The sequence below is a fragment of the Trichoplusia ni genome, chromosome 5, assembly GCF_003590095.1.
Source record: "Trichoplusia ni isolate ovarian cell line Hi5 chromosome 5, tn1, whole genome shotgun sequence".
NCBI classification, from domain to species: Eukaryota; Metazoa; Arthropoda; class Insecta; order Lepidoptera; family Noctuidae; genus Trichoplusia; species Trichoplusia ni.
Window position 1 is genome coordinate 5312034 of NC_039482.1, and position 16946 is coordinate 5328979.

Genomic DNA, 16946 nt, shown 5'->3' on the forward strand with positions numbered 1-16946 from the left:
GATGTGTTTATTATTTATTTTAATACATAACTACAGAGAATCACTGCGACAGTGAAGCGAACGCTGTGTCGCAAATCTTTTCCTTTTTTTGGTACACCTTAAATTAAAATTTTATCAATAAAAAAAGTTATTACTTAATGTCGGGTCTTGTACGAATGTTTTGGACATCGGAGCGGAGCAGGGGAACCCTATAGTATTTACTAATGAAATAAATGTTAGCGATGTCATTACTTAGAATAAATAATCTATATAACCTTATAATGTATTTATCGTCAGATCATACAATATTTGTATTAAAAAATCTGTGACCTTACTGATCTCGACTTAGCGTAGATTAAGGATAGGAGCACATACCCCGGTTTACCACAGAATAGATCATGTGGATATGTGAACCATCCTTAAGTGCGTCTGAAACTACAGGGTTCGTTCCCTGATAAAACCTACATTGATATTTAGAATAATATCACGAGAAATTAAATTATTATAGTTGACGAGTGCTTAAATTTAAAGGCCGGTTTCTGAGATACGTAATAAAGAGTAGCTTACAAACTGATAGCAAAATATATAATAAAAATCTTTGAGATGATTTACAGTAGGCGTTACTGATAACAAAAAAAGATTTGAATATAATTGTTTAAAATAAAGATTACCCGGTCGTATCTCAGAGACGGGACAAAGTATCGACAACACACATAATAATAACCTTAAAATTAGCCGCTGCGATGACCACAGATTAGCCGGACATATCGAACCAACATCACAAGAGTGCAGTCAACATTCGTTGCCTCGACGCCGAGGCCCTAGCTATACAATAATAAAGAAAAACTCATCGACCAGCCGACAACTAAAATCAACGATAGAAACAAACATTAAGATATTAAAACTTATTCATTAAAATCTATAATACAGACTCATTATCTCTATTCTTAGATCGGTTATCAATCCAGGAGACTTTTTGTCAATTCAAGGCCATATGTTTATTGACGCGGTACTCTCGACTCGGTGACTAAAATTACACAGACTTGACGACAGGTCGATAATCATATATCTTCGGGCAGAAATGGTCACCAAAGACTATGCTTACTTGTTGACAAGTCTATTTGAACACAACGAAAAAATGCCAATTATATATCGTTTAGTGTCAGTGCCCAACTAAAATGTATTAGACCTAGTTGGGGAATTAGATAACTCGACAAATAATCATTCTGAGTTATTTGCCTCCAATGATTATTATAATCGTTCTCATCAACAAGCTCCCTCTCTTATGGTAAATGGTGGCTTAATATTTACCCCATGTCACCTGAAAGTACCGCAGATTATAAAGACCGTTTGCCTTCATAATGGTACCTAAGTATCTTATGTATAATAACTTACAATGCAAGGAAGTAAAGAGACATTAAAATGTAAATAATTTCATAAAATGACAAATAAAAATATGAGTGTTTTATGTATGGAATTAGTTAAGCATTATGCTAAAAAGAAACGTAAATATTGAGCAATAAAAAATGAATGCTAGCAATTTATTATACATAAGTACTTGGAAACCGAATACAATATCATTTAACGGTATTATATTTACATTTAGGTGTAAAAATACCATATTTTGTCACAATTTGTAAAATATACTGTTTGGATTAATTCCATATTGATTGTTTACTATGATTTACAAAATTGGTTACCCCGAGAAATGGATGGGTTATTTTATATCCAATTGAAATATTTGCCATTGATTAAAGATGAATATCAGCAAGTTTAAGAACTCTGATCAAAACAAAACTGAGAAAATTGTCTCTTAAATCTTACATAAAGCTACTGTGATCGATTTAGTCTTGTTGTCCACCAACAACAAACCATGTTTTGATTTGACATCAGATTTAATTGATTAGAGTTCCAGAAACAAAGAATGAATCAGACAATGCAATTATAAAAATAAAAATGTTTAGTTAATTCAAGGTTTTTAAAAAGATAAATTGATTGCTAGTATTCTATAGTTGTAAGTCAGGAACATAAAAATTGATGAATTATATATCAGTTATTGAATAATTCGTGACAATCTGTTAATATACAGAGATCTGAACATAATTATTTCAATGCTGTTATTTACATTGTACAATTGGTCCTGGCATGAGATATCCAAGTGGCACATCAATAGCAATGTTGCTTAAACAGAACTATGAGCAAGAATAACTCTTGATATACGTTTTACATAATCCGAAATTACATTTTAGCTTTTGAACGACAGTGTAAGCTAAGTTTATAAAGTAGCTTCTGACGTAGCTTTTGTAATTAATAAGTATGAGTTTAAGATCTTCTTATTTGATTAACTCTTAGTAAAAAGTTTGTATTCAAAATTAAAAGATGAAGATATTGAATCCAACATACTAATTTATACATGTGAATTGGCTATCATAGAATCACATACAAAACAAAGGACCATCAATTCCTTGTTTAATATATTTGCTGGAATACTTGTTTTTAGTATCTTTATTTGTAATTTCTACAAGTTTACAGCAAATTGTTAAAAACTTGAAGCTATGGGACTTACGACGATCTCATACCAAGCCAATTGACAAAAGATAATGTTGTTAGCTTGTTACCATGGTAACTGAGATATCGTTCTGTAATACATTCACTCGTTCAATCAGTGTAAATACGAGCCAGTCTTTGTTAGGTCAGCTTAAACATACATGACTGAGTTTTGTCCTAGATTAAAGCCAAAAGCATATCTTTTATAAAGATTACTTAATTATCTTTTCATTTAAATAAAAATGCATGGTCTTTCTTAAACTATGAGTAGACTGTATAAAATGTTAGTGATTTTTTTATAAAAGATATACTTGTATTTGGCTGAAGACAGCAGACAACTTTTAAGTTTTAATTATTTGCATAATCATTTCTAGTTTACTTTTGTTGTCTTTGTTAATAATAGAAATTAATGTTAAAATCATCTGCCATCTTGATAGTATAATCGATGTAATAAAACGTCCATTCAACATTTTGTATGAGATTGTATATTATGTATGAGTTGTGTACAATATTAAGTGTCCACTAACGATAGATACTGTGACTTGATATAAAAATGTATCTCTAATTAATTTCATACATTATTCGCTGGCCAAATAAAAATAAAAAGAGTCTTATAGCTTATAGACCTTTAAGTTCTATAAACTCTAATTAATTCGCCATCATATACAAATTCAATTAACTGTGTACCTTCCATAATTACACAAAAATTTAAACACGCATAATTTTTACTGTCAATAAAATGTGACATCAATTTTCATTAAAAAAATATAAAAAAAGGCTAACCTACATCTCAAACACAACGTAATTTAAGTCATTTTGCATTCGCGCAGTTATATTATGCAACATAATTCATGTTGAGTCAACTTCAGACTTTGGCAGCTGTCAGATGTGACAGGTGTCATAATTTAGACAGATTGTGTGTGTGACATAGTTATATTGGTCACGTTATCTATCGCTAAGCTGACACTTACTCGCTGTGCTCGCCGGACAGGCCAGCGGGCGATCGTCTTCAGTCGCTGACCGCTCGCTTCGCTTGTGGCTCCTCTAGTTCAGTTTCGGGAGGGTTCTCTAGTCCGGGCAGTTGTATCTGTGTGTCTGACGCTTCTGACGGCTGAAGAAAAGGTGCAATATGGTTAAATAACTAAGAATAAGTATACATGTGATATATATCTATTTTCAGCTGGAATTTTGATTGTAATACAATATTTAAGGCTTGTATAGCGAAGGGCATAGACAATGTTACATTGCATTAGAATAGTCAGGAACGGAAAACTTCAAATGTATGACATATGACGTAAGTTTACTTATTAGTTTTGAGTGATCAGCGAAATGTAAATTGTCATCAAGCCCTGATATAGACAGTACAGCCTAAGTTCACCCTAGTAAATTCTCAAATATATATTAATTTATAAAGCATATAACAGCCGAGTCGTCTGGAAGCATCTTTCAACAAATTCAATTAACTTTAGTACTGACACGACTGTCTTTAATTAAGGGAAAATTCTTGCAATTTTATATCTGAAGCTACTTAAAAATAAATAATAGCAACACAAAGAATACTTACATAGTTCAATAGATACATATTACGTATAAGATTGTATTCTACTGTGTTTACCTTAGCGTCAATACTTCCAGAGCGTCCAACGGTAAGCTTGGAAAACATTATTACAAATAAATAACTATGATCGGATATATTTTAAGCGTATATACAGGGTGGTATTAAGATACATATGAATAGAAATTATGTAAATATAATATAAATGTTCAATATTTCAGTAAAGCTCTGATTCTGTACCTTTGTAATTTAGAGCCAAATTCAGTAAAATTTTCATCTAATTTTGATATAATTATATTTATAGCAAAATAATATTCGTAACGGGTACAGAATTAGTAAATCCAAGCTCACACAGTTATAATAGCTATATGCCTTTCTGTCGTCAGGCTATGCAGTTATGTGACATTTCTAAGGCTCAATATTCATCCAGATCTTTCGAAATACATTTAACTTGTAATTTTGCTTATAACAGACATTCCATGGACATGTCTTTTCATGTTAAATGATGGGCATGAAAAGAACATTCAATATTTTACGCATAACAAATGATTTCATTGGAATACTGAGCCCGAGTAATGTACATACAACTACACAAATATCTATATCTAATATCAGCGTCAAGTCAATGAACATTACTTACAAAACCACAGCTTTATGATATATTTAGATATAGACTTGTGGTACTCACGATGAAAAAGGGCTTAGATAAGCTGTCATATGAGTTATAAGCGGAATACCAATCAATCATATTAAATTGGGTCTATCAGAGGTCTAATATGATATTGTTCTTACCTCAACATCGTTGGCATTTTCTCTTTCGGGGAGCGGCCGAGGACGCTTCTTGCTTCGTGTGTTATTGCCTTCTGTCGTCGCCTGCCTCTTGGGTTGGAACTGAAGGACATTTTTATTATTTAGTAACACTATTCATTACATAAACATTATTTTACTCAATTTGATCCCACGGTTGTCACTCTGAAGCTATACGTTCTGCCTATAATAGGTTTTTCACCTATCCAATAAGAATCAAAAATTTAATTGATGCAAATACGGAAAAGTACTATAACTCTACACTATTTTTTAAATAAAATTGGGTCCAGACCTGTAGTTCTGGCGGCAGGAAGACGCGCGTGTTGGCGAAGTACTCGGACTGCGGCGCGAAGTACATGGTGGGGATGCGCGCGTCCGACGGGAAGTCGCGCAACTCGAAGCTCTGCGACCGCGCCCAGATCACTGACATCGCTAGGTCACACACCGCCCACATTTTCTGTAACAACACACAGTTTGTAAAGACAATGAAAAGCTTTTTGATTGATAACAGGCGTCAGTCTATCAAATAAATAGGCATAATGTTCAAAAAGTAGTCACCATACGAAATTATCGTAATCTATGAATATATTTGATATTACCAAAATTTTGGCTCTACGATTAAAAGCTCTTTAATCATTTTGTAATAATACATAATTACAATATTGCTTTCCACTTAACATAACTTAATCATTGTAGACGTCTCTGACCATAATTCATACATTAAAAGAATTGAATGGTAACAAAAAGATAACGTAATTCTTCAGTGTATTAATTAGATGAAACAAAGCTTACATAATTAACAGCATCGTCGGTCTCGTTGAGCGCATCCTTGTGCACCTTCATGCGTTCAACCAGACTCTTGTAGAACCCGTAGCAGTAGAAGTCGTTGCGCATGATCAGCGGCTCCAGTATGAACCATAGGCAGTTTTTGACCATCTGATAAAAGGAATAAGTTTGTAGAAAACAAAATAATATAATACGAGCTCAAATGTTTCGACCTAAAAGGCCGCTACGTCATTTCTCGTAATATTATTACGTGTGTGGAAGAGAGATACCGCCCACGACATATAATGCGCTATCACGCTTTCACAACGATAATATTACTTTAAGAAGTGGTATTCAGTGTTACACCTGCTGGAAGACCAAAGTCCCACCAAAAAGGCTATTCTGCCACTACAAGATAACAATTAAGATTTATTCGCGACAACGCTAATACGATATCACATTATATGTCTTGTTAAATTAATGACCTTTATGTAGAATAGTAATTGCGCTTTTCATTGTAAAACTGGTATAATAATGTGGAAGTTATTTGTGTGTGTGGTACCTTTAGCTGCGCGACGTTGTCGTAGGCGGTGAAGGCGGGGTCGTGCGTGAGGATGGGCACCGCGAACACCAGCATGTAGTCCGGCAGGATGTGCGGCAGCTGGCTCACTGCACGCTCCACTGTAGCAAGGGGCATGTCATTATATTATTATGTGCTATGTTAATGTTACAAATTGTAGATAAAAGATGCAGCTATAGTAATAAAGCGTGTTATATCCTCAAGCTGTTAGCGTAACGCAGTACCGGTCTTATAAAGAACATGCTCAATAAACTGAAGTAGTTGTTTCGAGAATTTTGTTAGATGAACCAGAAATTGTTCCAATAATTTTTAAACCTTAAGATTAATTCAAACATGACATTCATGACATATAAAATAATCGAAAAACGTTTTCAAACTAGGTTAGTGATAAAGCGTTGGAATTATAGGGAATGAATGGATTGTAATGAATGTTATGATTATTTGTTATGAAGTTCTTAACATTTCTTTTCCTCACCGCTATAAATATTTTAAAGGAGACAATTGCGGTAGCTAGAGTTGGAACTACGTTGGAACACTTAAGACCGTTGATCAGTTCTTGATCTTAGGGTGACAAATCAACAGAGGTATGCTGCGCTGTGCTGTGTTTCCTAAGCTACGTTTTATAACAATCAATATCAAACTGTGCTGCGCTTTCTTTGCTCTGTATAAAAAGTAATCAGGAGCTCGGGTAGTCGTTTATCTCGTCAAAAATTACTTTATCTTCAAAAATACCGAATCATTACGACAAAGTTGAATCCGAAACATGGCAGAGCTCCATAGAAAACAGCACAGTTCGGCACAGCACGGCTCAGCGAGGAGGGTCGTCCGCCGCGCTCGAGACTGATGCGGTTTTAAACAGAGTGTTGCCTCACACAGCGCAACAAAGCATGGCTTGATTGTATCCTCATTAAAATATTAGACGAGCGAGTCGAGAAAACAGCATAGCGCAGTACAGCATAGCTCCATGTTGATTTTCCACCCTTAGTTCTGGTTTTGACAACAGTACTAAACCAGCACGGCCATCAGTTCCCGGTGCAGTTAGTAGGTGTGCGGTGTTAGTGGCGGTACTTACAGAGCAGTTTACCTTTAGTCCCGACGGTGATGTTGCGCACGTACTCGCGGCGGCGCACGACGTCGGCCAGCATGTACTGGCGCACGAGCGCGCGCACGCGCCGCTCCGGCTCGCGCCCCGCCAGCGCGTACATGCCCATGAAGTCCAGCGGCAGGCACTTGTTGGGGATGCCCTGCCGACCATATGTAAGACTCAGGAGAATGATCAACCGCAGTACTATCCCCGCAAATTTTAGTGACGTTTATTGACAACTAGCTTTTCGCCCGCGGCTTCGCCCGTGTCGATGTCGGTTATATCGCGTTTCCAAGAGAACTCTTCAAAAGTCCGGGATAAAAACTAACCTATGTTCTTTCTTAAGGTCAACTCTATCTCTGTACCAAATTACATTAAAATCAGTTCAGTGGTTTAAACGTAGTCAGACAAACAGAGTTACTTTCACATTTATAATATTAGTAAGGAAGTAAGGATTGAATTCTATTGCACGCTCTTTTTAATACTGCTTTTTTACGTCACTATGACGTCATTTGCCTTTTCATGATATACAGTTGCTGCGCCTTAGCAATTTGCGAGGATTATACGTGATTCTCACGTATAATCGCGGTAGTACACACAAGTTGTGGCACAAACACACTGTAGAATGCACGCACGCTGATTTTTTGTGTATCTATTCTATTAAAGACAACTTGTATTGACGGAACGTATCTTTACTTTGGGCAAACCGGGACAGCATGGCAAGGGATCTTATTTTTTATGACATATGACTGAAATTGCTATGTTTTAAAATGCCGTGGCATTGAAAGAGATTTAATCGCACGTCATTGCGACAAAAACATGAAAAAAAAAAACGAATGTTCTGCAGAATCATCTTATCAAATCAAACTAATAAAATCGGATCATTAAAAAAAAAATCTACATCCAACATACCTTTGACAATCCTTTATGTAATTTTGTAGCGAAAGCTTCTCTGACTTGAGGTACTTCATCCTGAGAAACAAATAAATTATGTCAAAAACTGAGGTAAAATATCAACATCAAACCCACTTTGTAAACCATTATATTTTTGTTTTCAATTGGTTTATGTTGAAACTTACGATCATAAGATGCGATAGGTTGTAGAACTGTTCGGCGGTGAACTGGTCGCCGACGCCCTTCTGTTCGCATATCTTGAGCATGGCCGCGCCCGCCGCCAGCCGCAGGTGCGCCATCTCAGCTTTTGATAGACGGTTTTGCTGCAACAATACGAGTTGTATTTAAAACGATGAATTGAAGCCGCAATTTACTGACGAAGTAACAATAAGCAGGTTAATGAACAGAAATTTACTAATACTTTGTAACTACTCGTCTCATATTACTTAAATAATGTAAAGCTTATCTTGGACTGAAGAATTGGGATGTTAACCTCATTTGGAAGATAGTCAGACAAAATGGTCTACGACCAACGGTAACTGAGCGTGAATTTAAATATATATATATCACTATGAACAAGTATAGGTGCAAGATTTTTTTCATTATTTTAAGGTACTAATTTTTAAACTGTTTACTTCACAAATACAAAAAAGAACTTACCTCACCGTAAAAAAAATATCCACAAATTGAAGTGATAACTTACTCTTACCTGTAAAAGGTCGCCTTTATGCACTATAAAGGCATTGAGCATCCTGAAGGTCTTCTGTGCGGAGAGCTCGTCTTTCTTGAGGCCCAGCAACCAGCGAGCCATGCACTTGAGGCCCTCTAGCTTGCAGCGAGTCTCTTCCGGCAGCTGGTCCTCCGCGCACCAGGCCTCGTCCGGGACCGGGGTACTGGCGCCGCCCTCGCGGACTAGGAGCTCTTTGACGATCTGTTGGGGATTTTGTTATGGATACCGGTGTTTGGGAGAAGGCTTTAGTTTAATTGTGGGTGTTTGTTGGTATTTGTAAAATCGTTTACATTCCCTTCATTTATCGCTACTATTTAATGCCGTAAGATTAATTTGCTAATCTATACTAATATATAAAGCTGAAGAGTTTGTTTGTTTGAACCCGCTAATCTCAGGAACTACTGGTCCAAATTGAAAAAATATTTTTGTGTTGAATAGACCATTCATCGAGGAAGGCTTTAGGCTATAAACCATCACGCTGCGACTAACGGGAGCGAAGATACAATGGAAAATGTGAAAAAAAAAACAGGGCAGGTAGGCAGGTATAAATCATAACTTATATCTTCTACACACGGGGACGAAGTCGCGGGCAACAGCTAGTAACTAACAAACGTAATACTTTCCGCTGTCTAATTTGAAACTATTATTCATTGCCTGCAGGCTTATTGGCAATTACCTAAACAAATACGAAAACCAAATATGTTTCTCTTGTGCTGGCTGGTCATCAACACAAGCATTCTCAATGTATTTTTTTTAATCATTTCAAGCTGTTAACAGTCTACAGAGAGCAAATGTCAGTTAGGGAATCCATCATCACAAAATGAGACACACATCAATGCGACCGATAAAATGGCACGTCGGGAAAGCTACTACAAAACCGCTATCCCTGTTTTACACCACTAGCTACTTGATCTCCAACAAAGATTTTTTTCCGAAACACCACGTTTCATTAGAAATTTATAATGCGTAGTCTACCTTTCTGGAGACAATGTTCTTGATGTGTACGGGGAAGTTGTCGGGCAGGTTGTGCGCGACGTGTCCGAGCGTGACGATGGCGGTGCGGTAGTGCTCGGAGTGCGGCGACAGCGTCGCCTTCAGCGTGTCCAGGATCTCCGTGAAGATCTGCGTGCGCTGCTCAGGGACGTTCACGAACAGACATCTGACGGGAAATCGTTCATTTAGCGAGTTTTTTGAGCGTAGGTTTCGATTACTTCACTAAGCTATAAATTTATGGCTAATTTTTAGGAACTGCCTAGTAATTGAATATTAAATGATTTGATGTCAAACCTAGTATAGATTGAAATGGCTTGCAGTATCTTCTCACCCTTTCTCTCTCTTTCCTAATTTGGATATAACTAAATAAACATTATGGACAGCGCCAAAAAGCTCCTCTAAAAATTGTATGTGAATGATGTTAATGAAATTTATTTACCTGACGGCATTCTTGGCCTGTTTGGGTGTGCCGACCTCGGCGTAAGCTTTGCACAGAGTGATGAGGCGCGGGAACAACGCCGGGCATGCTTCACCTAAAGCAAAGTTGTTTATTATATTTACTGGTGTCTGATGATGAAGATGATGATGAACAGAATGGCGTTGAAATAACTGATGATAAAGATGAAAGATAATTAATATTAAATGGCGAATGTTTTTAACATTACTTTTGTCTCCTCTCCACTCCCAAACACCTAGTCAATTTTTTTAATTAACATTAAATAATATTGGCAAATTTTTACAATAGGTGGGTATCTAGTAAAGTAATAGCAAGTGCGTGTACTCACTGAGCGGCCTGTATTTCCCGAGGAAGGTGAGCGCGGCGAGTATGTGCGGCGCGACGGTCTCGTCGTCGAGCTCCAGCAGCGACGTCAGCCGGTTGAGCACGTCCTCGTGCAGGAAGTGAGCGGGGAACACGAACGACAACATCACCAGCAGCTTCAGACCACGCTCCGCTGCTTTCTTTACGTCGATACCTGGGTGGGAAGAGAGGTTTTGTTTAGTTTCATGTTTTAATGGGTACATAAGTCATGTACAAGTGAACCGCTGTGCTCCAATACTGATTGAATATTCACTTATTGAACAAACAGCTTTTTTGGCAATTTCACATATTATTTAGATGCTAAAAAATGCCAACAGAGACCCTGTTGGCTTTTTCTAGCGTGTGGAATTAAATGAGCTATTTTCCGAGAGATTTATTTTTGTATGTTCAATTTTCTCATATTGATTTATAATCCAAATGACCTTCCAGTAACGAATTTAACCATAAGTCTCTTACCGCACTCTTCCGCCATCGAGGGATCTGTTCCTTTGACAGTGCCTTCGACGTAGCCGACCAGTATGAGCAGCGAGTCGTGGTCGATCATCACCGAGCTGACTCGCTCCAGCAACATCTTCACCGTGTTGTAGTACAGGTTCGTCATCACCGGCTGACCGAGTTTCTTTAGGACACTCGACTACAAATGAAGAGGAAAATTGTAGCATTGGTTTAGTAGAAAAGGATCATGGAAGTCGAAAAGATTTTGAGTGTACAATTTCTCATTGGAGTTTGAATAGGATGTCCACAAGAACCTGTCTAGCCCATTAGACATTTCAGTCTTTTTAAATCGACCTTATAATTCAAAATGTTTGCAATCAATAAAGTGAGACATTTAAGATTCATTCAGTAGTTCAATAATAAAGAGAAACGTGATATTACCATACTGTTTAAGCGGATTCTGATATCATCAAAGTAAAAGTGCCTTTTTGACACATGGAGCAGATAAATGTATTACAGTTTTAAAGTATTGTTATACATCTTTAATAAAGATTCCAAACAGATTAACTAGTAGTCACTAAATCATGTATAAAACAATAAAGTCAACATGAATACTCACAGTAGTACAGACACACACTTCACAGCTGACATTCGGGTTCAGTATAGTCTCCATTCCTTGCAGCAGTTCTGGTGCCTGCTTCATATGCTGCGAGAACTTGTTCAGGAACTCCTGCGACTTGACAGACTCCGGTAAGAACTTGGAACTGATGTGCAGGACCTTAGCAATCATTTCCTTCTGGACGGCCGGCGTTGGCGGCTTTCTGTGAAGTTCGATCCATTCCGCGACTGTACGCCGGACTACTAATTGATGTTTCTGCAGTTCTATGAACGCTTTCGTCGCGTTATCGTCAACATTGGACATTAGATAGAATAGTTTCTTCATACGTGTCGCCGCCGGCAACGTGTACGGGACGAGGGATGTGTTTAGCAGTCGTTCGACTAGTAATCTGTCTTCTAACGCTGTCATGTAGTAGCCGTGTAGGATTTTGTCTTTTATCCATTGTACCGCTTTCTCAGTCGCTGGTGGTACACTTTCTTCTGTTAGGAATTTCTTGTATATTAAAGCTAGACCAGACATAGCCTCTTTTCTGATTTTGAACTTTTTGTCTAGAGTTCTCTCGCGGACGAAGTGTAGCAAGTCTTCTGACTCGGCGACGGCCTGGAAGTCTCTTTGCGCGGTCGCTATGATAGCCATTACCACTTCGTAGCGCACTTGTTCATGAGCGTCGTGCTGTCTTAGTTTGAGGGTCTCTGTAATGTCTTTTCTCAAGTCTGGATGGTGTACTAGGAAGTGCATGCAGTACTGCACACATTTGATTCTGATTGGTACTGAGATGTCGTTAAACCGGCCCAGGAAGGCGCGCCATAGGGCTGGGTACTGTTTCGCGAGTTCTGATCCTGGTTCTGAGAACATTCTGGCGAGGAGGGCGACTCCGCTGAGCCTCTCCGAGAACTGCGCGGACTTTAGCTTGCACTCCAACTGCGGTAGCACCGACAGCAGTATGGATGGGCAGCATTGGTACAACTCGTATATAAGCTCGTATACTTTAGTGTATATCAGAAGACCCTTCTCTTCCTTGCCGAGAATCAGCACGTGATTGAAGAACTGTAAAAATACCATAAATCAATACAGTTAGAAACTCTTTCACGCTGTATTCGATCATAAAAGCGGAACGAAAGATTGCTTAATGTTTTATCATCATGTGAATGAATCATGTTTGCAATGAGCTATTATTAGATTCTCGTCTCAATCAACACACTATTTTTATGACTTTATTACGAGCATCCCACGAGCATTTCTATTAGGATTATTTGTTTAGCAGTATGGCGGTATTAATGGGTTCGGACATAGACAGAGCTGAATCACTTTTTTTGAATTCTGTATACAGAAGTTATTTTTATAGGTTAGTAGTTTTCTCAAGAATTAATGGTGACCAGAACAGGCAATCGCACACTATTGTTCAATTACCACACTTAACAAATCTGTACGAACAGCAAATGTTTACATGAGACTCGTATCTGTTAATGCACTCATCACCACAAAGAAATGTAAAGCCGCCTATTGTGAAAAAAAGATAAGACATGATTTGAAGAATTGTTTACAGGTGTGATATACGGAAAGGCGAAAAGAACGAAACGCGGATATTCTAAAATTATATAAAATGATCAATAGACAAATTTCCTTTGCGTAAGCATATTTTATATGTATCAGAATGACATTCCTTTCCATTGAGTGATGTGACTCAGACTTTTCATAAGAGTGATTCGATAGCGTTGTCCATCGGAGAAATATAACTTGTCAAGAGGCCACGTATATGATATTGGATGATATTTGTCTATAATAGATTACATTAGTTACTAGCTTCCTAGCTAGGCAACGGTGAGAAGTAATTTAATTTTGTAGTTAATTCAGTACTTAATAGAAACGAGATGGAAAACTTTCGTCCCCTTTTTATCTAGTGCAATATAATTAAACTATCACCAAAGGGACTCAACAAAAAGTAAACAAATCATGCCCATAGCTTAAATAAAGATAAAAAACCCTAGTAAAAACAAGTCTGCATTTTGCCGTGGGTGTGGCAGAAAAAGTTAGTCCGAACCAATTAGAGATGTTATCAGATAAAAGGGGAGTGCCGCCCACGTGCTCAAATAATATCCGACTGCAAATATCTGAGTCCAAAGCTCTAGTTATACCTACGATGTATAATGAAAATAACAGAAAGCAGCAAATATTATATAATCTTAGGACCCATTCAATTTAAAATATAATCCATGATGCTAATGTATTTTCTCCACTATAGCAACATTCTTTTTGTCTCCCGCTTGCATACGAGAGAAGTACAAAATATTTTTCCTTTTCCCCCATTTCCCATTTGACTACTTCTAACTATTATCGGTACGGGTTCCAAGACAGCCAACTTTTTCGATAAATTATTTCTCTATCGCGTTTTCATACCAAATTAAAAAACATAATATTTACTATTATTAAGCACACATTTTCTAGAGAAAGAGAAATGACATGCGTAAAGGGTAGAAAGCGGTCTTCATCTGCCAGAAATATAATTAAAGGGCTTGTCGTGTGTCATTATTTTCACATTTTTGCCTGTTTTGGTATCATCAACTAAGCGGTACAAAGTTTGTCGGTCAGTTATTTATATGTGTCTTAAACGTGGCGCTAACTACGGTGACGTCATTAATGCCACCATTGTAGCGCCACGCTTTATACTTGAACTTACAGCTTGTATATAAGGCTCCAGTGTTTCACTGGTCTTGACTATCAGTTCCTTGGCGAGCGAGTAAGCGTGCTTGTGTTCTCGTTTGTTTGGCTCCACCAGGTTTATGAGGATCACGTTGAGCAGCTCGTTGGAGACGACATCCGACTCCGTGATGAGCGGGCAGAGGACGTCCAGCATGAAGGATTTTACCTTCGTCGAGTGCTCCGTGCTATGGAAGAAGGAGGATTTGTTAGTGGTCTGCTTATACATAATAATATAACTGTGCAATAGAAATTCTCACATATTTAAGTAACGCTTCTGCGCGTGGAGATGGTCAATTTCCCTCATCTAAGTAACATGTTTACAGACGTATGTATGACGTAGTTAATTTCTTAAATGGACACTTGGGTTTAGTAAAAATAGACAGTTACAGAAATGTTTTTCAGAATTGTAACAAAAATTAGTCACCTATTTTTATTTCCACCATTTGATAAAATTGTGTCCTGTACTAGCAGAATAAATCACAGATTATTATCATTGGATCAAATATCCGGCAATATCAATACATCTGTCCGTATAACAGTGACCGCAAAACACAAAGCAAAATGGATTCACCTTAAAACCTTATAAAGAATCCAAATTGAACGGCACGCGCCATACAAATTAGGTTAAATCGAAAACAGAGTAAGTTTATTTATATCTTGCCGACAAGTAGCGTCTTTATCGCAGCAGGTAGAGCCGCGCCTATCTATTTATATTAAGTACTGAGGTCAGACTTGTAAAAGACTTGTGAACTGATATTTTCTTAGATATTTATTTAAAACACGCAATATTACAAAAAAGTAATTACTAACACAGGATATCATAAATATTTGTTAAGTTACATTTATAACGTACCTATAAAATAAAAAATCTTTGTTCTTTTTTATTTTATTACTCTTTTTCTGCTCTTTTCAATTTAGCCTGGAAATGCAAAGATATTTTTTTACATAATTTAACCTACAACGTCTTTGGATTCAGACATGTTTGGATCTCAATCGATTGAACACAAGCCACCTCAAATTTCTAAAAATTAATGATCTCATTGCCAGCAAACATAACGATGAAGTTCAAGAGCGCATTAATTAATTGTTAGCATATACATCTAACACAAAACTTCTTGGGCTGTGATAGAAAACTCGGCCAAGTGCGAGGCGAACGCGAGCACGAGGATTTCTGTACCATCTTTTATTAAAAAGTCAGGTTTGTTGTATAGGTGCCGTTCGGTATCCCAAGCAGCACCAGAGGAGTCACAAGTTACCGACGTTAAAAAAAATACGCTCTTTTCTTGTAGGGTTGAATGGCGTATTGGTTCGAAAAAACCGCAGGCGACAGATCATTCCACATTTTAGATGTGCAGGGCAGAAAAAATCCAGAGAAACGCACCGTGTCTCAAATAATGTTATTATATTCTGTTGTTTAGTGTAAAAGTGGCATACAGAAATAGTGCACGATAATTTTTACTGAGGACCGGATGTTGTGGCGCAAATTGGGGTAGGCCTATGTCGAGCAGTGGACATCGCGAGGCTAAATTGATTTATTGATTGAATTTAAACTGCAGAGGCTTAGTCCACCATAGACCAAGATCCCGTTTGCGCTTCGGAAATGGTAAATACGCTAAAAAATTTATGAAGATCTACAATAACCCAATTTCTGCTAGCTGTCCCTAAACGAGTTCGCAAAACCATCTCACAAAGAAACGCGTTGTTAAAAACTAAAGCCGTCTTGCATAAGGCTTTTCAAAGGTTTAATTTGAGTACCTAACAAAGCTAGCTATCCTTCTTTCGCGTTATGTAACCAGGGCATAGCCAAGTTAAAAAGAATTACTGCGACTGTAACTACTCAAAAACATACCATTTCGCGAGTTCTATCCATTTTCATAGAAAAAATACGAAATAACAGAAGAAAGGAAGAGAAACTACAATAAACTGATAAGATACCATACCATTGTGAATGTATCAGAGGGAATGGAATATTCAGTATTGCATAAAGCATAGTTGTTTACAGAAAGCCGGTGTTCCGGGAAGGTCTATAAATAGAATCGCTGGAAAGGTTCTCTTCCACGAAGAGCAATCATTTCATTAAATAAAAGTACTCTGACTTTATTTAAATGAGATTGTTTCAGTACTTCATTAAATTTTAAGATTTTTCGTCGAATTAATCGAATCAAGTTCGTTTGAATTTATCTTATGATAGTCTATAATAAAAATTTGATACAGGTTTGTCGATCTTCATCTGTCTGTCTTTCTTTAGTACTAATGGAATTATCAATTGGTACCAATGATGTTAATATTTATGTTTCATGATCTTATTAGGATTACGTACTCTGGTGGTTTTCTGTTTGTCCATCTGTCAGTCTATCATAGTGATGAATTTCATAAACCGTGATAGTTAACATTTTCAAGCATGATAAAAAAAGCAAGTAAAATCAATAATTGTTATG

At 37.2% G+C, this 16946-nt stretch overlaps 1 protein-coding gene across 5 annotated transcripts in view; it reads right to left on the reverse strand.

Moving 5' to 3' along the window:
* Position 1: 1 nt before the first annotated feature.
* Positions 2–16946, reverse strand: part of LOC113494169 (sister chromatid cohesion protein PDS5 homolog B-B) — a 41386-nt gene continuing 24441 nt past the window's right edge. For 2 of the 5 annotated variants that reach the window (XM_026872371.1, XM_026872372.1), the window contains exons 5-19: positions 14486–14693; positions 11809–12855; positions 11211–11388; positions 10720–10908; positions 10374–10467; positions 9917–10100; positions 8915–9142; positions 8397–8534; positions 8230–8289; positions 7306–7477; positions 6216–6334; positions 5681–5824; positions 5181–5345; positions 4874–4972; positions 2–3637 (exon numbers count right to left, since the gene is read on the reverse strand). In XM_026872371.1, the coding sequence (XP_026728172.1) occupies positions 3536–3637; positions 4874–4972; positions 5181–5345; positions 5681–5824; positions 6216–6334; positions 7306–7477; positions 8230–8289; positions 8397–8534; positions 8915–9142; positions 9917–10100; positions 10374–10467; positions 10720–10908; positions 11211–11388; positions 11809–12855; positions 14486–14693 (3127 nt within the window). In that variant the 3' untranslated portion in view covers positions 2–3535. The remainder of the gene's footprint in view (positions 3638–4873; positions 4973–5180; positions 5346–5680; positions 5825–6215; positions 6335–7305; positions 7478–8229; positions 8290–8396; positions 8535–8914; positions 9143–9916; positions 10101–10373; positions 10468–10719; positions 10909–11210; positions 11389–11808; positions 12856–14485; positions 14694–16946) is intronic. The other 3 variants (XM_026872376.1, XM_026872373.1, XM_026872375.1) reach the window with 3 other exon arrangements.